Below are 27,806 nucleotides of genomic sequence, written 5' to 3'. Positions count from 1 at the left end.
ACGAAGCTGTGCCGAGTGAAGTACATACCAGATGGATTAATTTCTGTGACGAGTTAAGGTCATTTCACCATTTTCAGATAGATAGGCATATTTTTGGACAGCAGATTGCTTCATCGGTGCAACTCCATGCATTTTGTGACGCTTCCGAAAAGGCTTATGGAGCAGCTATATACATTCGAGCAACACTGAAAGATGGACGCTTGATCAATCGACTGCTATGCTCTAAATCTCGGGTCGCCCCAATCAAAAAGCAAACCATTCCACGCTTAGAATTGTGCGCTGCTCTTCTAGGAGCCACATTAATGAATAGGGCGATTTAAATCATAAGACAGAATCATATTACTGGACTGATTCTGAAATTGTACTCTACTGGATTAATTCATTGCCAGCAAAACATCAACAATTTGTAGCAAACAGGACTGCGGCAATTCAAGACTTATCCGCACCAAGTCAGTGGCGACATGTAAGTTCAAGACTAAACCCAGCAGATGCCTTATTACGCGGCATCAAACCATCTCAATTGCAAACTCATAATTTATGGTTCTATGGTCCTATGGTCGTGAAGATATGTGGCCAGAAGAATTTAATAAAGCCCTATGCAATCAGCCAGACAACGCCGAGTTAAAAAAACTTCGCAGAAAGTGATGCTAACAGCAACCGAAGATGATACTGAATGGATATACAAGGTAAACCACAGAAATTCTTTTAACACATTGCTTCATATTGTTGGTTATGTGCTACGGTTCATAAGGCGTATTAAGCGACTTCAATTTAATAATCATACCAATGAATTACATCCGGAAGAGTTAGAAGAATCACTTAGGTACATCGTGAAATGCATTCAGGCTGTTGAATTCAAGGAAGAGGTAATTGATTTAAAGCATCGCAAACTGGTGAAAGCATCTAGCTCGTTAGCTGCATTGACGCCGTTTTTAGATAAATATGATATCGTTCGGGTCGGAGGAAGACGCATCAAATCTAACATATAATGCTAAACATCAAATGCTCTTCCCATACAATGACTGCATAGTTAAGCTATTAATGAAGAAAATTCACGAAGAAAACATGCATTGCGGTGGCCAAGCATTATTGGCAGCGACACGGCAAAAATTTTGGCCGATCAAGGGGAAGGTAATGGCACGGTCCATCGTGCAACACTGTATTCGTTGTACAAGGTGTAGACCTGTAACTTTCAATCAAATCATGGGAAATCTTCTACATGCTCGAGTCCATCCAAGTAGGCCATTTCTTAACACGGGAGTCGATTTTTGTGGACCAATTTGGGTACACTACAAAGTAAGAGGAAAGCGACCGCACAAGGCATATATTGCTGTTTTCTGTTGTTTTGCCACCAAGGCAGTACATTTGGAGCTGGTAAGTGACCTAACTACCGACGCATTTATTGGATCAGTTAAACGTTTTGTTGCGAGGCGTGGGCATTGCCAAAATATATTTTGTGACAATGCAACTAATTTTGTTGGAACCAATAACAAACTGAATGAACTGGTAGAAATAATTTACTCAAAAAAATCAGAAGTAATTGAAAGAGCGTGCAGCAATAAAGGTATTAAATTTAACTTCATTCCTCCTCGTACGCCTCACTTCGGAGGACTCTGGGAAGCAGCAGTGAAGTCGGCGAAACATTTACTTGTGCGCAGCGTTGCCACAGAATCCTTAACGTACGAAGAGTTAGAAACAGTTGGTATTGAAATAGAGTTAATTTGAAATTCAAGACCGATTACTCCAATGTCGAATGATCCAAATGACTTTGAAGCACTTACGCCAGGCCACTTTCTAATTGGTGAAGCTCTTACAGCACCAGCAAGTGCAACCACAACAAATTTAAAGACATTATTACTAACGAGGTTAAAATTGGTGTCCCACATAAAACATGAATTCTGGAGACGGTGGAACTCTGAATATCTAAATGAGTTACAATACCGACATAAATGGTGAGAAGAATGCAAAAATTTGCAAGAAAACACTTTAGTCATCATGAAGGATGGAAATTTACCTCCTCTTCAGTGGGCATTGGGTCGAATAACCAACATACATAAGGGTACTGACGGAATGGTACGTGTGGTCGATGTTAAAACAGCATCAGGTATTGTGAGACGTGCCATACATAATTTGGCTCCACTTTTTTCTGAAACCAACGATAGTGAAGATGACAAGATACAACCAATACAACCCAAAGAAGCAACAAAACAACAACTGACAGCATTAAAAAGGCCTATACAGGTACCAAATTCAACGGTTAGTAGTATCAATCATTTCGGACGCAATTTGAAGGTATCCAAACGATCGAGCAACTGCTGATCTCACACCAAAAATCTGGGGAAGACAAAACATGATGTAAAATTTTTAAATAATATAAGTACACAGTTATCTGATGAGGCGTCCAGCGATGTACTTCAGTCTATTATTCATCAATGTAATATTTAATATGGCTTAAATTCACTTATAAATTTAAATTTTATAAATACATTCAAAATTTTTGAATTACTGACCAATAAATTAATTGTAACTAATTGAAATTATTAAAATTCACATATGAAACTTTTAATTGTTCTTAAACTTAATAACAAAAAATGTTAACAATGCTTTTTACTATTTTGACAGTTGAAAATCATGTGCAATTTAAGATGTAAACCAGCAAAAAAAACAACACAGAAGCAAGCTCTCATGACCTAGATCAACTTGTTTATTTGAAATTAAGGTGCAGTTATGCCATATCAATTGCAGGCATGCATTTTATCGTACTTTTAGTTAAATTATTCAAATTTTTCAAATAATTCAACGCGGGGGGGATGTTAAATCTCCTTAAGGTAAATCTTGGTTGTAATATCTACATAAAAGACTTCATCTACTTAACGTTGTCAAACACTAGTAATCAGCTGTTTGGCAACAAAAGGAGAATGAAGTAAGCTTTAAGCTAGATTAGGGACATGAGAGCAGCTTCTGTGTTGGTTTTAAGCTAACAAACTTCTCTTTTTGGTTGAACAGTGATACGAGTAACAACATTTCAAAATAGCACATTTAACAATAAATTTCCAAAATACCTGAAAATAAATAAAGACACATAAAATACAGATAAAATATTTGAAGTTGTTTTTTTTTATTTCAAATTTGATTATTGAGGCAAACTACGAGTTTAAGTGCTCGGCAGTTTTACAATTAATAAAATACAAAATATATCATCCAACGCGTGCATGTGCGTGTTGGAAGCTTGATATAACCACTTGGAAATTACTAAGAACAAACGCGTTCTTAACATTTTACTTAACATAACCATTTGGAATTTACTAAGAACAAACGCGTTCTTATCAATTTTATATACAAATATAAATTTTTAAGCAAAACAAATTCAAAAACTAACTATAAATTAAACTGGATAAGTAAGTGTGATGGCTGCAAAAATACTCACGCATATATAGCTAGAAGGAACTTTCTTTGGTGGGTTCTTACACGACCAGGATTAATCCGTTTTACTAGTCTCGTATGTTTGTAAATGAGCCAAGTTTCACGAAGAACATTCGCTGCAGCATTTTTTAGCTGAAATATGAGTTTAAAATGCTTTTTTTAAAGTATATAATACATAAATAATAAACACATGTACAACAAAATAAAAATTATAAGTATTACTTACATATGGAAGTTAAACAATATATAGATTTTTGAAAATAATTTTGCGATATGATATTTCTATGAGATATTAATGGTGTAAATAATAAAATATTAATGACTTGGTGTTCTGAAAAAGCCGTAAATGTTTTTATGGAATTATTATGTTATACCCTTTTAGTCAGTTGTGTATCCATCATAAAATTATGCACATGCTTTTCAGCGCGTGTTAATTCTAATTTCCTTGAAACAACTGCGACAAGTAAGGCTGTACAACCGGCTCCCTGTAACAAAATAAGTTTTTAAGTTAATATGTATCACGAATTTCACCACATTCTATTTATATTATGGTATATTTTTTTCAAATTTATCTTTTAGCTTATTTATACTTGTACAATACACCAGAAAAATAGAAAAGAAAAGAAATATATCCAGTGTCTTTTTATTACGTATTATCTATTTCGTGGTTTTGAATTGGTACCACTGTTTTTGTGACATAGGTATATAAAACTATAACCATCCTCATAAGCATCATAATTTTATATTAAGGCTTGTCATTTTGTAATAAAAATCGTTTAACAGCCGCCGAATATGTTAAATTTTTAAAAAATTGCTTCAAAATTTAGTGCATTTCATACAGTCATCCATCTGAGCCACTATACTCAAGACAATGAAGAAATTGGAAGAAATTGTTGAAAGACTATTTATTATACAAAAGAAACGGTAAACTATAGCGTGTGGTCTTAAAATATGACAGACACATTATTTTTTGCAAATGATTTAATTCTGATTTAATTCTGATCATTTTAGCTACATGATTACCAATTTTTTTGCGTGAAATTTAATTATGTGATTTTAATAAAAGGATTTCATTTAGAGTGTTCTTATTAAAAGTTATTTCTACTACAAACATCCTTATTTGTTATTTATTGCTCTTTTTAAAACTTATAGTATATTAATTTGTAAATAAGTACAGTCTGTGTCATACGAAAAACAGTGTTAAAGTGAAGATATTATAAAATGCACAAATTATTGTGATATTTGTTACGTTTATTTAATTTGTTTAAAATTGAGGTCATAATTATTTTATAAAAAAAACTTATTTCCAAATGTAACAGAAACCGAAAAGCCAGAAGGTTGACTGTCTTGTTTTGGGGTTATCTAAAAAGCATCGACACCCATAGTTTGAGATTTTAATCCACAAAAATCAATTCTTAGGAATAAATGAGGTAGGTTTTTTTATCACTGAGTGACATCTTCTTTGTTCTACGAGCGAATTAAGGCACTCATCACCAAAGCAAATCTGCTTGACTGGGGCCTGTGGGAAAGGAATATCCCCGGGATCACCAGTGGCAGGGGGAAAGTTGCGAGGCAAAGAGAAAGAAGGCCTACTTGAAAATAACTTGTGAAGAATGTTCTCGATTCGTTCATACATTTCATACGATATTTTCAAGCTTATAGACACATGCAGTGATACAGTACAACAGTGACATCTGAGCTCCTGTAGAGCATAATCCGTGCATTGTTTTCTCAATATTGACAGCATGACGTTTCGTAAATAATAGTTTATTCACATCAATTATAACAATTTAAAAACAGTAAGATTAATGCAAAATAGTATTTTATAAAATATAGCATTAATATAAAAAGGATTGAAATAATTATATCATTATATTTCAAGTTTTATTTTCTAATGTTAGAAAATAATATGTTTTACTATATTTCAAAAATAATATATGAAAGAATATAATGTTTGAATATAGATCTATGAATTTGTAATAAACTATTCTAAAAATACTTTTATATAATCACTGATTTTACGTAATTATATAAGTTTATTTTTAAACTGTAGGAATATAAAGGTTTAAAATTATAAATTTTTTTTCATTTTAAAATTGTCAAGTACAGTTATATATAGTATTTTAATTAATCGTAATGTTAGATTAAAAAATATTTCATCCACACCCATGTTTCTCGTCGAATGAATGACGTTAAAATATCCAATTGTCAGCACATACTTTTGGCAGTTTTTATCAAAGTATGAAAGTTGAACAACTTAGTTTCTACATCTCAACACTCGTTTTTTGCCATTTCAGGAATTCACGAATATATCTAGCTTTTTAATATATATTTGTGAAAATGGTTCTGTATTTGTTTTGCACTTCTTTACCAAGTTGCTGTCGTATGCCATAAAAACTTTATTTGTTACGTCGTTATGGATTGGTACATCTAGAGTACTTTTTTCAATGAGATGCTCTTTTAATGCACTTTTTGTGTAATTTTCTTTTTCGATTGGTAAATCACTGGCAAAATGTATAGCAGTCGAGATTAGTTTATAACACATGATATTTTACGAAAGTAACAAGATAAAAAGTGATTTGATTCGACGTATGTATTTAGCAAATTTTCTCTCAACACTATTGTAAAACTATTGTTTGATTTCTTCGACTTACAGTACTATATTACTGTTCATTTATATACATTGACCGTTTGTCATCATAACAAAATTTTGTTATAACTGTTGAATATTTGTTTATATATATGAATATTTTGTTATTAATTTTGTATGAATAATTTGTTATTTTTATTTGTATTGTAATAATTGTGTTAAATATATTTGGTGTAAAAAATAACGTTGTCAATGCAATGCCCAAAATACGTCATACGCTTCTGTTGGTACATGAAAACAAAAGCGTCAAATTTCGTCTGCAAGAAAATGCAGTCTTGCAGTTTGCAATAAGTTCATTGTTTGGCATGCATGGTCAAGGTTATTTTAGTTAATTTATTTGTTGTAAATTAATTATCAATTTTAAATAAAGGGCACAATTGAATTTTTGACAATTCAATTGATGCGAAGCCACATTTGTTATCGATTCTTTTTTGTTCGTTCTAATAGCTTGTAGAGTTGGTTCAAGTACCAAATTTACACCATATAAGCACCTGCCTACTGGATTCAAGTGTTCAGTAATCAGGATAATTTAGGACAATCTTCAAATCACTGGGTTCAAGTGCTCAGTGGTTCTCGTGTTCAAATAAGTCAACATAAGTACTGGATTTAAGAGTTCAGTACTTGCAAACAGTTGATTTCAACCTTTGATTCAGCGTGTGATCATACATTTTGGTGTGATCGTACATTTTGGTGACCCCGTGAAACGGACAGCAGCACAGGACTGGTTTGACGCAGCAACAGTCAACAATCAACAGTCAGCGGTTAAGTTTCAGCATTCAGCATTCGAAGAACATTTTTAAGCACATTTGGCAAAAAACTACAAATCATCAATGACAACTCTTAATGAACTCATAGATGCCCAAAAAGAAAAGGGCGAAGGGATTCAGCGAATCATCAGGAACTTCAAAAAGGATTCGGCTGAACGCAAGCAAACATCAGCATACTACAGTGAAAGATTTCGTCGGCTTAATGTTGCTTGGAAGCAGTTTGAACAAACTGACACAATGCACAGAACTCTCATCGATCAACCGACAGATGATGAGTATTTCACATCTTCTTATTACGAGAAAATAAGAGGACTAACAAATGAATACAGTGAAATATTCAAGACAGAAGCCCTTCGGATCAAAGCAGCAGACAACTTTGGTGAAGCTGCTAGTAACCAAAAGGCATCACAGCCGCTACTAGTGGCTACGACAAATGGTTTGATAAGAAAAATATCTGCTCGAATGGCAGCTCTAAAAAGATTAGTAGAGAGTTTTTCAGAGAGCTAAGGCATTTAACCATTTCAATATTACGAAATGAAATCAAACACAATCATGCAACATTGGAACCAATTGGAATGTTTGCATGATGAACTCTGGGAAAACTTTGAAAATCCACTGATGTCAGGATTCAATCAAGATGAGTATTACCAAATTGAAGATTTGGTACAACAATGTTTGATAGAGTTGTCCATAAAATTGGATAAATTACAACAGAAACAAGCAACAGTAGCAGAACCAAACATGCGGTCCTCACTGCCATTGCCAAAGGTAACAATCCCAAGTTTTAATGGGAATTACTTAAAATGGAGGCAATTTTTTGACTTGTTTACACAAATGGTAGACAATCAGCCACTACCAGCTGCTCAAAAAATGTGGTACTTGAAATCACATGTGACAGGTGAAGCTGAAAAATTGATAAGTCATTTCAGCATAACGGAGGACAATTATTCGGCAGCTTGGACATTACTGCAAGACCGTTATAATAACAAAAGGGTCTTGGCGTCCACGTTAATCGATGAACTTCTAAATCAGCCATCAGGCACATCAACTGTGGCAGCAGTTAAAAATTTACATGACACAACAAAAGAGTGTCTATTAGCACTAAACAATCTTGCCGTTCAAACGACATTTTGGGACCCAATTTTGTTACAGGTACTAATTAAAAAACTCGATCGGACGATGCTCATTAGATATGAGCAATCTTTGGCAAAACCAAAAGAGATACAAAACATTCAGAAATTTTTAGCCTTTTCAGAACTACAGTTTCAACTGATGGAAGTTGTAGAACAAAAAGATAAGGTGGCTATAAAAATTAAAGCAAATCGAAATAACTCAGTGTCATCGGCTGTAACAGTTTCTAAAGGAAACAACAATTGCAAACTGTGCAATGTGGACAGGCACCCACTGTATCATTGCCGTACATTCTTGCAATTTTCACCATCTCAACGATTGGATTGGGTGAAAAATCAACAGCTCTGTTTTAACTGCTTCAGAAATGATCATGTGGTGAACAAATGTTCATCAAGAAGTTGTACCAAATGTAATAAAAAGCATAACACGTTGCTACATTTGGAAGTTAACAACCAAACAAAACAGAACATTCAACCTAGCTCAAGTGGGTACAACACCGCAGTTACCACAGCGACAGCAAATTTATCCACAGATCATCGTGATTATGTTCTCTTGCCAACTGCAAGAGTCAAAATAACTGCGTCTAATGGAAATACATTTGAAGTCCGAGCATTACTAGACTCTGGTTCGCAAGTGAACATAGTCTCTGAGCGTCTTGTCAAAAGGCTCAATATATCAAAAACAAAATCGTTATTGTGCGTAGAAGGTATAGGAAAGGTGCAAAAAAATTCAACGCAGCGAGTTAACATCAAATTGCAATCACTTAACTCAAGGTTTACTACAGAAGTCGAAGCGTTTGTGCTTCCAAATATAGTTCCACCTCAACCAAGTTGCAGCTACGATATTTCCAAATGGAAGGTCCCGAACATCATTCAGTTAGCAGATCCAACATTTTTCCAACAAGGGAAAATTGATATTTTACTCGGTGCGGAGTTCTATTTTAGTCTGTTAAAGAAAGGTAAATTAACGGTTGCTCCTGGGCTTCCAGTCTTGCAAAATTCTACATTTGGCTGGATTGTCAGTGGCAAGGTTGCATCAAATACAGACACATCAAACGTTTTATGTGCAGTTTTTGGCGGTGGGGCGGAGGTTGTTGATAATAATTCATCGTTAGAAGATGCAATTGAACGATTATGGTGAATGGACGAGGTGAATACAACAGAGAGGACATTATCCAAAGAAGAAAAATTATGCGAATCTCATTTTGTTCAGAACGTTCATACAAATAAAGAAGGACGTTTTATGGTAAGGTTGCTGTTTCTGGAAAACTCAATGACGTTAGGGGAATCTGAAGAAACAGTTTGGAGAAGGTTCATCAGTCTTGAACGACGACTAGGAAAAAATGATGTTTTGCGGAAATAATATGTCCAGTTTATGGAAGAATATGAGCGATTGGGTCACATGACTGAAGTAAACTTGGATTCCATTTTGACTCCAAGATATTTCATTCCTCATCATTGCGTACTAAAACCAGATAGTACAACTACTAAACTTCGAGTGGTGTTTGACGCATCAGCCAAAACTACATCTGGACACTCGTTGAATGATTTAATGTATAACGGGCCGACAGTTCAAAGTGAACTCTTTTCAATTCTGCTCCGTTTTAGGCGACCACGGTTTGTTTTTACCACAGATATCGAAAAAATGTATCGTCAAGTTTTGATAAATCCTAAAGATCGACGCTATCAACTTATCATTTGGAGAAGCAGTCCAAATTCAACGATTCGTTATTATCAGCTAAACACAATTACATATAGGACTCGAGCAGCTCCTTATTTAGCAACAAAATGTTTGCAAAAGATAGCATCAAAAAACAAGGTGAATTATCCATTGGGAGCTCAAATCCTGTGTGACAATTTTTACGTTGATGATGGGCTCGGTGGATCAGATAGTTTAATTACGGCTATTGAAGCTCAAAGACAATTAATCCATATTTTAAAGAAGCATCACTTTTGTCTTCACTAATGGAGTGCAAACCATCCTCAACTTTTGAAAAACATTTCTCAAGATGATCAAGAGGTAAATCTAGATTTTACTAATGATAATAACGAGTCAATCAAAACGCTGGGACTATTTTGGTTGCCCAAATCGGATTTATTTGGAATTATGGTCAAAATGGTTACTGAAGGTATAATCACGAAGAGAGTCGTTAGTTCTGATTTAGCTAGACTGTTCGACCCACTTGGGTTATTAGCTCCAGTAATAGTGAAGGCAAAGATTTTCATACAACACTTATGGCAGTTGAAATTATCTTGGGATGAACCACTTCCTACAGATCTTCGTACAACATGGTCAACATTTAAAGAAAACTTAAGTACTCTTGAAAATCTTCAGGTGGCAAGACATATCTTCAGAGGCGAGGTTCCATCATCAACACAGCTACATACTTTTGCTGACGCATCTGAAAAGGCATTTGGTGCTGCAGCATATGTCAGAGCAATTTTAAAGGATGGTAGAATAATAGTGCGACTATTATGTGTAAAGTCAAGAGTAGCTCCACTCAAAAAACAAACGCTACCGCGACTAGAACTATGTGCGGCAGTCTTAGCAGCGGAACTCTCAGCAAGAGTGAAAAGCGATCTTCAAGAGAAGGACCAGCCGGTATTTTTGTGGACTGATTCAGAAATTGTGTTGTCTTGGATTAACTCACAGTCCTCATCATTTCGAACATTTGTAGCTAACAGGGTGGCAAGAATTCAAACTTTAACTCTGTCTGAACAGTGGCGACATGTTCAACCCATGGACAACCCAGCTGATGTGTTATCAAGAGGACTTTCAACAAGGGCGTTGTCAACATGTGCACTTTGGTTTCAAGGACCGTTCTTTTTGCATGGAAGGCAGGAAGTATGGCCACCAAGGTTTTCATCATCATTACAAGTTCCACTCGATCTGGAGAAGAAGAAGGTTGTAGCTGTAGCAACTCAAAGCAATGACGCAGATTTCATATACAGGATTCAGCACAAGAATTCATTTAAGACGTTACAAAAGATAGTAGCATATGTTCTTAGATTCACTAACAACGCAAGAAAATCAAAGGAGTCACGTGCCACACATATAGTACTTAGTGCCAACGAATTGGAAGCAGCATTAATAACTATAATATGTCACATTCAGGGTAATGAGTTTCATGAAGAAATCAAACAACTGAAGAAACAAGGCTATGTTGATAAATCTAGTTCAATCAGTAGTTTATCTCCATTCATTGATAATGCAAATGTTCTTAGAGTAGGAGGACGCTTAGAAGCCTCATCATTACCATACGATTCTAAACACCCAATCCATGAAGAAAACAAGCACTGTAGCCCGCAGGCACTATTGAGTATAGTACGACAACGTTTTTGGCCGATTAAAGGTAAATGAACAGCCCGAGCAACGGTTCAGCGATGCATTCGATGCAACAAAGCACGTCCGCAACTATGCCAACAAATTATGGGCAATTTACCAGAATCAAGAATAACTCCTGCAAGGCTCTTTATTAATGCTGGTGTAGATTATTGCGGACCATTTTGGATCCACTACAAGGTGAGGGGCAAAAAGCCAACAAAGGCATATATTGCTGTCTTTTGTTGTTTTTCTACAAAGGCGGTACATCTCGAGTTAGTGACCGACTTATCAACAAATGCTTTCATTGGAGCATTAAAACGATTTATAAGTCGACGAGGGCGTTGTTTGAATATTTACAGTGACAAAAACCAGTTAGCAGAATTAGAAGAAAGCATTTATTCTACTGTAGGACAAGAAGCAATAATCTCTGCCTGCAGTACCACAGGAATAAACTTTCATTTTATTCCACCAAGGGCTCCACACTTTGGCGGTTTATGGGAAGCATCCGTAAAGTCCCCAAAATATTTGTTACTACGCAGCGTTTCAACAGCATCATTGACGTATGAAGAACTCGAAACAGTAGTGGTGGAAATTGAAGCGATACTAAATTCACGACCATTGACTCCAATGTCCAATGATCCAACTGATTTGACAGCATTAACTCCAGGACACTTATTAATTGGAGAAGCTCTTACAACTCATGTAGACAGCCGATCGAAACCAGAAAAACACACGTTTTTGTCACGGTGGAACCTAGTTTCCCAGTTAAATCATAATTTCTGGAAACGCTGGTCTAACGAATATTTGATGGAACTGCAACAACGTCACAAATGGAAAACACAATCTGCCAACATACAGTTAGGAGACATGGTTATAATCAAAGAAGATAACGTCCCAGTGATGCAGTGGCCCTTGGGACGAATTGTACATGTGTACAAGGGTACAGATGGACATATCCGAGTAGCTGATGTTAAAACATCGGCAGGCATTTTTAAACGCCCAATTCATCGATTAGCTATACTACCTGTAAATACAGATGATCAACCAACAATGGCTAAAGGTGATCACGAAGTACCTCCTGACAAGTTAATTATGAAAGATAGAAAAGAGTCGTATGAAGAGCTCAAGACAAAACGTAGAAAACTGCCGACCAATTTGTACTGTTCTGTATTACTTACACTACTACTGATATTGCCAATAGTAATAGGATCTCCAATTGACAATAAAAGGTTTGGCACAAAATTGGGTATTCACTTTGAAAATCTGGGCACAACTGCCATATCAACCACTGAATGGAATCTACTAGTTTATTATGATTTAAGTCTTTATTGGACGGAAGCAGCAGCTCTAAACACAGGAATAATGTCGCTACATCAAGCTTGTCAACAAATGAAACCAAACGCATCATGTGCGAATACAGTTAATCACTTTAAACATATTGAATCCGAACAACAACTCGATGATAAATTACTTCATGATCATCGCTTCAAAAGAGGAGCAATTGATCTTGTAGGCAATATTGCACATTCACTGTTTGGAGTATTAGACTCAGAATATGCCAAAGGAATGTCAAATATAATTTCAGAAGTGAAACAAAATGAAATGCAATTATTGACGTTATTTAAGAATCAAACATCGGTTGTCGATTCAACAATCAACATAATGAAGAGAGATAAAATCGCAGTTCAAGAAGGTTTTGAGCACATTGACAATGAAATAAAGGCACTGATGAATTCCATAAAAGATACAAATAGAGAGGTTAATCAGGTACGGCTCAATCAAGTTTTCAATGCAGAAGCCATTCAACTAACACTGGTAGCACATAATCTACAGAAGATACAATCTGCCATTATAGATGCTCTAACTGATACTCATCATGGAAAAGCCAATCTGTTGTTATTGACACCAACACAATTACAAAAGGAAGTCAATCAAATCAAACTATATTTATCACCATCATTAGAATTACCGATGCCAGAAGATGAGCTAATATCCCTTTACAGACTAATAAAGGTTAAAGGTGGAATCACACAGCAGCATACAATTTTTAGTATAACATTACCCTTAATTAAACATGAACGATTTGAATTGTTTCAACTAATTCCAATCCCGAACTGGTTAAATGACTCCATGGCGGTAATTGACTCATGCAGTTCTATTTTGGCTATTAATACGCATCATGATCAATATTTTCCTCTTATGAAATCCGATTTAAGTCTTTGTGAGACCATAAAGGAAGGGGAATTTCTTTGAGCCAACGTCCGCATACGATACAATTTTGGTTCTGAAATATGTGCGTGTGAGATCAACCTATTCAACAACAACACAATACCAAACTGTCGGTTGAAACACACTATCAACACTCTGACCTAGATTCCATTGAATAACAAAAATCAATGGATTTATGCGACATCAACATCTTCACGAGCAACTGCAGTATGTAATAAGGAAATCATACCACTAAATCTAAAAGGTTCAGGCTTATTAACGATCGACCCAGACTGCGTGCTTAAACACAGCTTCGTTTCCGTGCAAGGACAACAAATAATTGCAAGCACGTCAAGATATTCATACAGTAGTCTTGGTAAAATCTCCGAATTAAGGCTACAATCCCCTATAAAGACATCAGATGCTTACAGCGGCAACAGTACACTGTCAACATTACGCGACAACCAATACGATCAACAGCTGAAAGAGCTCACAGTATTGCAGAAGGTTTTGCAGTCATACCAGATAAATGATCTTCCAAATCAATTTCAGTCACACAAGTACCACAGGTTCACCATAGCTTACGCTGCATTCGTTATAGGGCTGATATTAATCATAATCATGATGAAGAAGAAATTGCAGAAAAAACATGTTGAAATTCCATCCGTTGAAGAAGCCACCCGCACGACACCTATACCCACGCCACGTCGACAGTCACGAGAATTCGTTATCAACATATAGTCGGACTGACTACCTGACAGCTAGAGGCTCATATTGTTGAACGGTTGTTCAACGCGGGGGAGAATGTTGAATATTTGTTTATATATATGAATATTTTGTTGTTATTAATTTTGTATGAATAATTTGTTATTTTTATTTGTATTGTAATAATTGTGTTAAATATATTTGGTGTAAAAAATAACGTTGTCAATGCAATGCCCAAAATACGTCATACGCTTCTGTTGGTACATGAAAACAAAAGCGTCAAATTTCGTCTGCAAGAAAATGCAGTCTTGCAGTTTGCAATAAGTTCATTGTTTGGCATCCATGGTCAAGGTTATTTTAGTTAATTTATTTGTTGTAAATTAATTATCAATTTTAAATAAAGGGCACAATTGAATTTTTGACAATTCAATTGATGCGAAGCCACATTTGTTATCGATTCTTTTTTGTTCGTTCTAATAGCTTGTAGAGTTGGTTCAAGTACCAAATTTACACCATATAAGCACCTGCCTACTGGATTCAAGTGTTCAGTAATCAGGATAATTTAGGACAATCTTCAAATCACTGGGTTCAAGTGCTCAGTGGTTCTCGTGTTCAAATAAGTCAACATAAGTACTGGATTTAAGAGTTCAGTACTTGCAAACAGTTGATTTCAACTTTTGATTCAGCGTGTGATCATACATTTTGGTGTGATCGTACAATAACTATTAAAGCCTCACAATAGCATTGTGTGAAATGAAGCTATGTCTGCCTGTTTAACAACAGTCTTCCATTCTTTTCTGTTTTGTTTTTTTGTTTTCCAATTTCTTATGTTAATTTCTTCTAAGTCCTGCACATTGTTTTCTTGATTGCCCTCTTCTTCTGCTAGCTCGTACTTCATTCTCATAAAAATTGCGGTACTCTCATATCCGGCATTCTTATCACATGTTCAACCCATTTTAATCTCTTATGTTCTAGCTCTTATGCTATACATCGCGTTTTTTTTTCACTGAGCCAAACCTTTTTCTGAGTATTTTCCATTCTAACACTGCTTTCTTGCTTGCTTCAGTTCCGGCTAATCTTCATATCTTGCAGCTATATATTACTACAGGGAAAATAAATAATTTGTGCATTCTCAGCTTCTACCCTATCTTTTAATGTAGTCATTCAAAGCTTGTTCTCGCTAAACACAACATCTAGGTATCTTATCATCATCATCATCACTTTGGTATCACAGTCCAGGATGGACCATTGCCTCCTCTACAATACGCCTCCATTCTTCTCTACATTTCGCTTTCTTTCTGTGTTGTGTTATTCTCATCGTTCGTATGTCGTCTTCTACATCTTGTAACCATCTTCATCTTCATCCTGTAACCGTCATCCTCTTTTGCTACTCCCTTCTGGTTTTGTCTCGAATATTTTCTTAGTCATTCTTTCGTTACTCATTCGTAGGACGTGTCCATACGAATGATAGTAACGTTGATTTAATAAGCTTGATATGGGCGAAATATGCTCAGTTAGCTGTTTGAATACGATCTTGTATTGCAAGTCTACGCTTAGATTTTTAAACTCGTTTATAGATTCGAAATTGTGACTGTCTCTTCTGATGTGACCATCTTGGGGAAATCTTGTCATGTATTTAGTTTTTTCTTCGTTTATTCTGAGGCCTGTTTGCTTTGTAGGTTGCTCTAGTTGTATGAAAACCCTTTGACGATATTTCTTGTTTCTTGCAATAATGACGATATCGTCAGCATAGGCGCATATTTGTGTAGATTTGTAAAATATTGTATCACCTTGATCTGTTTCGTTGATAGCTGCATGTAGAGTCAGATTGAACAGGAGCGTCGACAGAGAATCACCTTGACACACGCCAGATTTGGTTCCAAATTTGTCTGAAAGTTCACCATTCAGGATTATTTTAGCGTTTGCATGCATTAGAGTCATATTAATTAAGTTAATGTATTTTTAAGGTATACCAAGATTTTTATAGTAATCAATATATTTTTAGTTGAGCTTATCGAAAATCTGTGACATAACGAAGCATTGGTCTGTTGTTGAGCGACCGGTTCTAAAATCACGTTGATAATCTCCCAGTATTTCTTCTGCGTACATTTTTAGTTTTTCACACAATATGTTCGAAAATATTATGTACCAAACATTAAGAAGAGATATACCTCTGTAGCTAGAACAGCTCGTTTTGTCGCCTTTTTTATATGGTAGATAGGAATTATTAAGCTTGTATACCATTCTTTCGGCATTTTTTCCGTTCTCCAGATTTGGAGTATTAATTCATGTATCTTCTTGTGAAGTTCTTCTCCGGCGTATTTGGTCAGTTCAACGTTTGTAGAATCTTCTACACACAATTTAAAGTTGTTCAACTTCTCTATTGCTCGCTTTGTGTCCTCAAATATGGGTTCCTCTAGCATATTTTCTTCTGTCCATACGATATCACTAGGGGCTTCGACTTCATTGCTATTCAGCAGATCGCTGAAATGTTTTTCCCAAATATTTAAAACATTTTTTCTATCACTGATCAATTCACCATTTTTATTTTTACAAGCTGTCAAGTGCGGTTGAAATATGTGTGTATGTTTTCGTGTTCTGCAGTACATTGATCTTGTTTGGTTTGTTTGAAAATCTTGTTCAATGCTTTTTAGTTCCTTTTTTTCTCGCCATGATAACTTTAAAAATAAATTTGTTTCTACAATTACAGGTAGATACAGTACATTAGATTAATTTAGATATATTAGAAAACAGTTTCGTTTGGTAATATTAAACGATAAAGAAAGAAAATAAAAATAAGCACCAAGGTATACCTTCTGCTCAAAAAGTATCTGGATTTTGTTGTTTGGTAACTACTCTTATTCCTACTCCTACTTTTTTTGTTATGTTGGTATCCCCTTTCTTGACATATGGTACAAACTTGAGCGCTATCTGTCAATTAGTTTGTTTACAGCAGCTGTGAATATGAGACTACCTCAAGTGTATTTAGAGATTTTTACTATGGAAAATTCTTGTTGTATGCGAATTTTTGACCAAACACGGCACCATTGTCATCACTCAGGCACCATATTCGCCAGATCCGGCACCGTGCGACTTTTTTTTGTTCCCGAAACTCAAATTGCCCCTTCGTGGTAAGCGTTTTGAGTCAATTGAATCGGTAAAAGAGAATTCGCCGAAGGAACTAAAAGCCATACCTGCACGGGCCTACGAAAAGTGTATGGAAGATTTGTATCGCTTCAGGAGGAACATATTTTGAAGGAGATAAAATAAATTTGGAATAAAATTTAAATTTGTGTGTTTTATTTACAAAATCCGAATACTTTTTGTGCAGAAGGTATATATACTAATCATGTGCCGGTTCTAGTTCCGTAAAATGTCGTTTATATAAGCAATAGCTGGTGAGCATTACCTTGTAATGCAGATGCTTTATCATCAGAATAATATGAAAGTTGTTGTTTATATTCTTTGACTATTTCTTCAGTTATATTGGGTGGTTTTTCAGTTGCATGACAACTTAAAATAATAGTACAATATAAAAATATTGTTGGAATGCAATTTTTTTTGATTTTCATCTCGTAGAAAATTTCATAGCATTTATTTTTTGAATATAATTTCTGGCATATGTCGCTGCCGCTACAAGTTACATGGTACAGTTTATTCGAAATTGTTTTGTATTCACATTGTTCAGTTTTGACTCAAGTTTTTTTTTTTTACATGCGCCTTTTAACGTAACTTTGCATCGAGTTTTATACTAATACATTTATGTAATTTTGTTTGCGTTTAATATATTTATATTATTGTTTTATTTGGCAGAATTCTTCATGTGAATGTAACGACTTGATTCTTTTTAGTTTAATACGTTTCGTTTCCGCCTACGTCATTACAGAGTCGGCTAAATGTACCTTACTTGTTGTCACTTTGTTTCTTTCATTACAAGCAAATAGGAACATCTGTGAATTTATTAGTATATTGGCTATTAGACAGCAAATCTGAAGTGTATAATAACGCAATATTCTTTTAGAGAGTCAGAGTAATTGGAGTAAGTATTTTCAGTAAGTAAGTAAGTATTTTATAATGAAGAACATGTCATAATAATGATAAAAATAAATTTCATGGTTTACTCTAAAAAAAACTTATTTCAAATAAGAAAACAATATGGTATACTATAGTATTAGTTTGCTAAAAAAACATTATTTTTAGTGTTAGTCCTATGTGCAACACCTTGTGGAATGCTCGGAACACATCCAGAAATACAGTTGAGCCTACTTTTTTTTTTCTGTTTCGGATTTAATTGTGTTTATTACAATTAACCCATATCCGCCCAAGGAGTTTTTTTTTTGGAATTTTTGGTGAAAATTTTATATATTGGGTATATTTGGGCTAAAAATCACGAATCTGAAGTCCAAAATTTTTTTAAATTTTTTGTTTTGGAGAAAGGTGGTGTTCGATTAATCTAACAGTGAGCGCTTAACCGCATTATTTAATTTTCACTTTTTAAATAATGAGTTAACAGAAAAACACGAGTTATTTGAAAAATGTATACATTTTTTATTTTTAAATTAAAGTAACATTTCAATGCATAGAAAAAAGGTTATTATTTATTTATTTCATTTTATTTTGGCTGTAGAATTTTTCAAAACAATGTGCGTGTAGTGGTATATTACTCCTTTTAGACAAATATGAGGATGGTTTATGGCAAAGCTTGCACCGTCTCTTTTTATTGCCTCCTATTTTTATAATTAAAAGGTGACCTTTGAATCCGGGATTATTTTCAGGTTGCTCCTCCTTGGAGATTGACATTGGAGGAAGGTCACTATTATCGGCATCACTGTTGTCGTTTTCACTAGATGATTTTTGTCCTTCCGTTGACATTATAAGCAAATACGCAATATTTACACGAAAGACTTTTTGATTTATAATATTCTCTGCATGGAAACGACGAACAAAGCAATCCAAATTCCATGCATTAACAATGGCTGAATCAAACACAGCTAGCCATAACGGTCAGTACCACTTTTTGGATCCGATTGCAATATGGTAATTTTGAACTGCATTATCATGTAGATCAACTCCTCCCGTATATTAAATTTAAAATCACTCGCTTTTGCCTGCTGAATGCAATAAAATTACCGTACTTTTATTGCTTTAACTATTGCTCAGTGACTACAAAAACGTTGCATTGTACTTCACTGTTTAATAGTAAAAATATAGGCATTAGTGCCCAGTATTCGAATAATCGAACACTCAACTTTACACATCTGTGTAGGCTGAAGGGAAGACTTGATAAAAAAAACTTTAAGTATTTTTTTAAGTTTGACTTATTGGCAATAAAAATGTATAATTTTTTTTTTACATCTTATTTTTTCTCAGAATTTTACCATTTTTTAAAAGTAGACCAAAAGTAATGTTTTTTTTACAGCTTAATTAGTAAGAGTGTGGGGGGCAGAGTGAAGTCACAAATATTTTTGTAAGGCTAAAGCTTCATACATTCAATGTAATTACATTTGTAAACTCTTAAACTTTTCCTAATAAAAAAAAAAATCCAAGAAAAGTTGCTATTCGATTAATTGAACATTGGGTGGATATGGGTTAAACTTGATAAATTGTTGAGTAGCTTTTCCAAATCTGCATGGGTGAGAAGATATTGTTGAAAACTTTTTTTTCTTTAAACTATAACTATTACTATAGCTTTTCGAAAATTTTGGATGAGAATGTTATATGTTATAATGATTCTTCATTTTGTTTACTAGATTTGGCAGTCATTGTAACTTCAGACATTTTCCAGTACAAAGCTACCTATTGAATTTTAAGACACAAATGCATTTGTTTGGTAATTTATGTAATACATCTATCGTTACAAGATTAAGTCCTGATAACTTTTTTAATTTAAGATTATTTATTTTATCGTATACCTTTAATGAAATAGCAAATAGAATAGTGATTATGCATTTTATCTTATCCGAATTAGTTTATATTTTATGAGATCCCTCATGTAGTGTAAATGGTTTACTGAAATTATCAGTAAACAAGTTCACTTTTAGAGTGCTTATACTTGGTAATTTTATAAGCATGCAGTTTTAATTGATTTTTAATAGAGCATTACGAATTACTAGACGATTGAATGATATGTGTATGTGTATGTTTCACATTGAAGTCACTTGGATTACGCCATTGGCTCCGCCAATACTAAACAGTAGCTGCGTTTCAGCAAACATGATCCGCACAATTTTACATGCAAAAGAAAAACAGTGGGGTGAACCAGCAATTGATCTGGTTCACTTTCTGGTTCAATGTGGAATGTGTGTAAAAGATAAAAGTGGAACGTGTTTTAATGCAAATGAGGTTGGCAATGTGATGCAACGGTGCAGTAAAATTATAAGCAAATCTACATTTATATTTATTTATTATTGATTTTATTTAATTATTATTTATTTTATGTACTTATTTATTTAATATGTCGATATTATTTATTTCTTTGTTTGAAATAATGTTTTAACTATTACTATAATTAAAATTATTACCTTATTTATTTACGTTTTATTATTATTGAAAAAGTGTTGTTTGATAATTTATTAAAATCAATTAATTTGAAACGAATATATATAAATTAAGTTGAATACATTTATTTAATTAAAACAGAATACATAAGGATCCAGGCTCTCCAACATAAATGTTTATAAAAAAACCATTTTCATCGCAAACTATCTGCAAGATTAAGCTATAGTCATGCTTTCTTTTGAAATAAGCCTATTTGCTATGGTTTGGTGCATTTATTTTTACATGTATACGGTCTATGCAACCAATACGAACTTTTTTCGAAGCTTCCACTTTTGCATTATTAGCAAGTGCGTATTTTATAAATTAGTGTCAAATTAATATACGGTAAACACTAGTTCTTTTAATTATTCTCCATACAGAAGCTTTTGGTATGCCAAAACAAATACCAAATTCGCGAAAAGTATTCATATTTGCTATATACCACAAAAATATATAAAATTCCTTCATTGCTCTCGTCCAATTGTGATCATCACGGTTATTTTGCATTTGCTGATTGGAATTTATTAACAAATCTATTAAAATATGAAACATAAAATAAAATATAGCAATTGTATTTTTTATGCGCAAATACCAATCAAATAATCTTTAACGGAATAATTATTGATCGTTTCCATAAAATTTCCACTATATTCATGCTGATGCACTCCCTTGAGCTTAATACACTTGGACTAGTGTTTAAAAAGAAAATGGAGGAGGCAGTTTTGCTCGATAATTCTAATAAAATCTGCAATTTCCATTTATTTACTATAGAATTAAATTGAAGTTTTTAAGTAAATACTAAATAAAAACTAACATTTCATATTTCAGACATATCAACAGATTTTATTTATTTTCCATTTTTTAGATTTTTTGTATTCAAAATTTTCTCACTTATTTTTTTAGCGCCAAAATTATTCACATAAATCAAAAAATTTTGTACACAAACCCAACTGGCATATTTCATGCGTTGCCAATTATTTTCAAACGTGATCCGTATCGTTTCAGCAAAGATGATTCAGATCATTGAGCGGATCATATTTGCTGAAACGCAGCTAGTATTACAGTTAATTCATCTACATGATCCTTTTTGCTTCAGAAACATTCCACCTTCAAAATACATAAAGTATTGCAATAATAAACTATCTCATGATACTTTAATTTGTTCTATTTATGATATAACATTTTCAAATATCGTAAATTAGAAAACTCAATTCTATTCACAAGTATTCTAATTTCAAACTATGTAACTATCTCACGATACTTTGAATTGTTCTGAATAAACAAATAAATCTCAAAATCATTAAAATATTGAAATAATATTTTAACAAAAATCTGTAATACTAGAAAGTATATAAGGTACAACTACAATTAAATCTCTTTCTTTGCGAATATATATTATAGTGAATAAGTTTTAAGATATCTTTAACTTTAAATAAAGTTCGATAACTAAGATATTGTAAATCATCTTTTGATTCAATAAATAAAGAATTATAAAAACTCTAAATATATAATTTTTTTTTATTCACTGAAGTGAATGAACATAAAAGTCGTGCTCTCTGTTGGTGGTTTCTCTTTAAAATAACTGATTTTCAAGGTGATTTGGTAAATTACTTTTATTCACAATAGCAGTATGACCCCTTAAGCAGTTTTTAGTATGTATTGCGTGATAAAGTTTCAGGCACAAAGAATATCTATGTCGTATTTGATGAAAAAGATTTTAAGCTCATTTATGTGTTTATTCCGACAGTTTGTATTAAAGAATATCATTTAGTTCTCAAATAATCTAATCTTTCTTGTTCACTAAAATTCATAAAATAATCGAAATTTTGTCGAAAGAAGCTGCTGTTGTATTTGTGCCACTACCCTTGCCCTCTTTTGCATAAGAAATTGGTTTCCTTTATTGTATTTTAAGAGTAGTGTTTTTTGATTACAATAACGCATCTAACATTATCTTTTATTTCAATAGATCTTCCATATATAAATTTTAAATTTTCGTATTATACAAAGGTGTGAGCTCTTGGATATTGCTTTCAATTTGTTTAAAAGTGAGAGCTTTTCTCTGGAAAAATTAAAACTTTGTACCAGTCCTAATATTCGTCTGGCCTATTTATCTTAATAATTAAAAATGTCCTCATTATCTAAAAATTTAGTAGCTGAGGAATAATCACTTAAGTCGAATGTTTTTGCTTTGTATGCAGGTTTATTTAGTAAGATGATGAATAATTTGTGCTAAAAGCTCTTTCAATTTAATGTTTTTTTTGTCGTTATTACCATTTATTATAGTTGGTGGTTTGCTATTTATGTGATTTTATGGTGGTGTTAGGTAATTATATGATTTAGGTTATGATTTCAAGTAAATATTCCGCTGTGCGCTTTTTATTCGTCCTTTTAACTTCAAGTAACCAGTCAGACCGACTGACCTTTTTTTATTTTTCCTTTTTTTCTCTCTTTCGTAAATTAATTTTGGATTGCTGATGTTAATATTGTCCTTTTGAAGACTTCAAACTCATTTTGCATTTTTGAGTTATAATTCTGTATAAATATTTCCTAATTTCTGCTTTTAGGAAAATGTTCTTAATTTTTTGATATCAAACTTAATTTTTTGATATCAAACTCAATGTTTCTAGTTGTTATGCATTGAGAATGTGTTGCCAGTTTACTTGTTAGCTTCTATAAGAGGAATTATTCATCAAGTGAACAAAGAATGTTTTGTTTAATTCAGCTATGGTGGTTATGGTTATTATGACTATCATTGCTATCAATATCATTATTATTTTATAAAATTTATGGTTTGTTTTTATTTTGTTTTTTTTTTTAACGTAGTATATTCTCAGTCGCGAGATTTTTGACATTTAATAATGGGCCTGTTTCCAATATAACACATTGGCGTTACTCGCTTGAATTGATTTAATTACGTACATGCATTTTAAATAAAATATATTTGCTTGCAATGCGCATCAGTTACACAAAATGTGCATTAAAAAGTACATACATAGTTATAATGACATAATTATAAAAAAACGAATAAGAATAAAATACATACATATACTAAAACATAATATAATATAAGAATACGTATTGAATATATGTACCTATATATGCATATTAGACTGGTCATAAGTTGTATGATAATATATATTTTTTTTTTGATTTTCATATGTCTCTGGTTATTAAATTAATCCTTTTGATGATAAATTAAGGGAAATAAAATTTCAGATCATCGCATTGTACCAACCCGTGCCGAGTTGAGCTCAAAGTTGCAAAAGTAGCTCAATATAGAAAAAGTCATCAAAAGTTCTATTTTGCTCGAAAATACATTATTAATAGTTTTATTTCATGAAAATTTTTGACTAATTTACATTATTTATATGTTTTTACATTATAATACGGTATTTTGTTTATTTTACTACTCTAATTTTTGAAATTCGTCATATTTTCGGCTTAATAGTGACGATTTAGTGAAAGATGGATGTGTTGATAATATTCAACAATTTGCAACAAGTACTGTTTGTCAAGTGTTAAGGCTCGGTTGAAGTTAGTGATTAACTAAACAGCTCTTTCTTCTGGATCATTTACAACTGTTAGGTTTTTACAAATTTACAGGTCAGATCCATTCTCATCACTCCATGATGATGGATCGTACTTTAAAAAATCGGAGCAAATTTCACACCGAAGAAAAAATCGTTACATTTTATAAGTAACAAAATAGCTGAAATCCTTATCTTCGAGCTTCATCATGTCTTCGATTATCCTTTCGAATTTTTATTATCGTTATCTCTCCATTTCCGAACAAAACACTCAAGTTGAAGTACCTGGAGCCGATGAGCTACCAAAAATCAAATCACAAACAAATTTTAGAAATATTTTGCTAATATAATGGCCACATGTCAAAAAAAGTAATCACGTCCCAATTTCTGCTCGAATACTAGTGAATACCAGTATTAGAACTTGTTGTATTAAAACAAATGAATTCAACGAAGTTGCCTAATTTCCAACTAATTAAAAATTGATGAATTGCATGTGCGATTTTGTTACCAGTGCAATTATCTAATTTCGGAATACCAGGTATTTTTTCGGTGTTTTTTCCTGTAACAACAAGAGCAAGTCGATCAACCATTTCTTTATCATTCATTTCTGGTGGAAGTTTTCCATCCCAATCAAATACAAAGTCTTGAGGAATCTGCAATCAAATATCTTATATATTACTAAAAAATATGAAAACTTTAACTAATTTACATCGAAATTCTTCAAAATATGGGCTTTTCTGCGTTGGTATTCTTTTCTCATCAGATGAACAATTGTACGAATGAGAACAAGATCTTCTATGCGATGACCTAATGCAGCAATTGTTGCACTTATGAAATGAATCGCAAATCTAGTAGAAATTTTATTTTTATCCATGTAAGCAAGCATTTTATCATCAATGAAATGTATTTCTCCTCGTAAATGCCTATCTGGTTTTCTCATTGAAATATTTTCTTTAATTGCTGTTGGCGAGGACGATGGATATTCCATAAAATTGTCACCATTATCGATATGCTCAATATCGAGTCTAGTATCTGTCGCCGCTATTCGAAAAATATGTTTTTATGTATGATTATTAAAAACAAATAAAGAAATGTCAACCATTGATTCTTATATGTTATTAACTTGAACAGTTGTACATACCTCGTCCATACTAAATCGTCACTTCTAAGTCGAAAACATGATGAATTTCAAAAATTAGAATAGTAAAACAAACAAAATACTGTATTATAGCGTAGAAACATGTAATGTAAAGTAGTCAAAAATTTTCTTGAAATAAAACTATTAATAATGTATTTTTCGAGCAAAATAGTATTTTTCTCTATATTGAGCTACGTTTACAACTGTGAGCTCAACTCGGAACGGGTTGGTATAATGCGATCTATCTGAAATTTTATTTCTTATATTTTATCATTGAAAGGAATATTTTAAGAACCAGAGACATATGAAAATCCAAAAAAAAATTTTTTGGCCACACTAATGCATATGTTTATGTTTATACATATATGTTTACATATATATTAACATAAATGTGTATAAATAAATATAATCCATGAGCACCGACACATAATATATAGATTGCAAATGCATAACAAGAAAAAGCACATATGAGCTTCAGATTGTAAAACAATTAAAGCATACAAAAGCTGCGCATAACACAATGATCTTAAGTACGACAGGGTGTGTGATACAGTATAAAAATTGTTGTTATATTTTCTATTCATATTTTTAGGTTGGGTGCTTGTGTGATTTATAATTGTTTATTAATTGTAATTGTTTATTAATATAGTTCATGATATCAATGCTACTATAGGGCATAATACTGTCTTCACGACCAAACCTATTAATATTATTTCCCCTAATAACATTTACGGTTGCGCTACTGCCAGTGATTACTCACTTTATAATAGACAAGCCTCATATATTTGTATGAGACCAGTATAAAATTTCATCAAAAATCAAATTTATAAGAATTTGAAAGAACTTGTGCATTACATGCACACAAAGTGAATCATATATGTATATTGAGAAAAATATATACGAAAACAAAGACTATGCATTCACATCCAAAATATTGCCTCATCTACCCTTGCATTCGGAATTATCTAGTAAGTGTTCATTAAGGATGAAGAATAGAAGAATTGTTGTTGGTGTTTGTGCGTCCACACAACACCAAACAACTCTTCTTCTCCTTTGACGACCATTGAACGCCCTTTCCTCTCTAATCCCTCTTAATCAAAAAGAATCAAAATTAGTGAATATAAAAATTAAAAATTGCACTTCACTGATTGCCATTTATAATCGTCGCCATTTAAATCACACAAGCACACAAACTAAAAATATGAATAGAATATGTAACAACACTTACTATACTTTATCACACACCCTCTTGTACTTAAGACCATTGTGATATACGCAGCTTTTGTATGCCTTAATTGTTCTGCAATCCAAAGCTCATATGCGCTTTTAGCTGGCTATTAGAGCTGGCTGCTTTAAGATCATGGAAGTCATTTTTTGTTCTGCATTCGCAATCTGTATATTGTTTGTCTCTGGTATGAGTTAAAATACAGGGCACAGACAAAAAAATGCGCAGTTACCCAATAAATCAACCCTACATCCCCCGACTCTTGCTCTTAGTCACTCCATCCTATTAAGTAATACTTTAACGACCTTTTATAGATAAATTTAATCTCAATATTTTCTGAAAAGCTATGTACATATGTGCACTTTAAACGAAATCAAAATTTGACTTCCACGCCAAAATTTTAATCATAAATCACATTTTGGAATCATTTAACTCACCATAATTCCTGTACTGACGGCAATACCGCGTCCACAATATGTATTTGGAACAATGTCACCAAACCCAACACTTAAAAATGTTATAGCTATCAGCCACATAGCATTCAAAAGATTTGCATGTTCTTCGTCATGAAACCTGTATGGGTGGTAGACACATACAGAATATTTGGTTGGATCAAACAAGAAATATGTGAACAAAAAGCAGGAAATCAATATTTCAAAACAACAACAAATTAAATGTAATTTTAAAAATATCAACAAAAACATTACAGATCAGGATGAATGTAAATCAAAATTAATGTGTTAAAAGCACTTGAAAGCGATGTAGAGATTACTATGCCTATATCAAAGGCAAAACAACTACCATATAAAGATGGTTTACTCTCATTCATTCGGCTAAAACATACCAAATTTTGAACGAGATAAGTTTATAGAATAAAAAAATTTGCTATAACGTTCAAATGCTTTTATGTTGCATTCTGCTGTTGCAGTAACACATGCATAACAATTGCATTTGTTTTGTATTTGACATTAATAAAATATTATGTTTATATGGTGTGATAAGGAATGTAATTATAAATTAATGTTGTAAAAATTGACAATTAATTAATGTACAAAATTATTTTAATTTTTCTACGTATGGATTTTCGAAGTTAACGAAGTTCTTTACTTTATATACAATAGATAAGATCTTAGGAGGAGATATGTATATATTTTTAATCACTAGTTTTAAA

The 27,806-nt window shown here is 32.9% G+C and overlaps 1 protein-coding gene across 1 annotated transcript; it reads right to left on the bottom strand.

Annotated features, from left to right (window-relative positions):
- Positions 1-3,372: 3,372 nt before the first annotated feature.
- LOC119665957 (small conductance calcium-activated potassium channel protein 1-like) lies at positions 3,373-27,247 on the bottom strand. The gene is made up of 3 exons (XM_038075219.1): positions 27,073-27,247; positions 3,798-3,908; positions 3,373-3,555 (listed from the first exon to the last, which is right to left on the bottom strand). Exons 1-3 carry the CDS (start codon positions 27,169-27,171, stop codon positions 3,424-3,426), a joined length of 342 nt encoding a protein of 113 aa, XP_037931147.1. The 5' UTR covers positions 27,172-27,247; the 3' UTR covers positions 3,373-3,423.
- Between the last annotated feature and the right edge of the window lie 559 nt (positions 27,248-27,806).

The sequence above is a fragment of the Teleopsis dalmanni genome, chromosome 1 (assembly GCF_002237135.1).
Source record: "Teleopsis dalmanni isolate 2A chromosome 1, ASM223713v2, whole genome shotgun sequence".
Lineage (NCBI taxonomy): Eukaryota > Metazoa > Arthropoda > Insecta > Diptera > Diopsidae > Teleopsis > Teleopsis dalmanni.
This window is presented reverse-complemented; position numbering and strand designations above follow the sequence as displayed.

Excerpts from the sequence above, each read along its gene's own strand:
- LOC119665957 (XM_038075219.1), bottom strand. The coding sequence starts at position 27,171 with ATGTGGCTGATAGCTATAACATTTTTAAGTGTTGGGTTTGGTGACATT. Across the intron at positions 3,909-27,072 it reads CCGTCAGTACAGGAATTATG|GGAGCCGGTTGTACAGCCTT; the intron begins GTGAGTTAAATG and ends ATTTTGTTACAG. Across the intron at positions 3,556-3,797 it reads ATACACAACTGACTAAAAGG|CTAAAAAATGCTGCAGCGAA; the intron begins GTATAACATAAT and ends CTCATATTTCAG.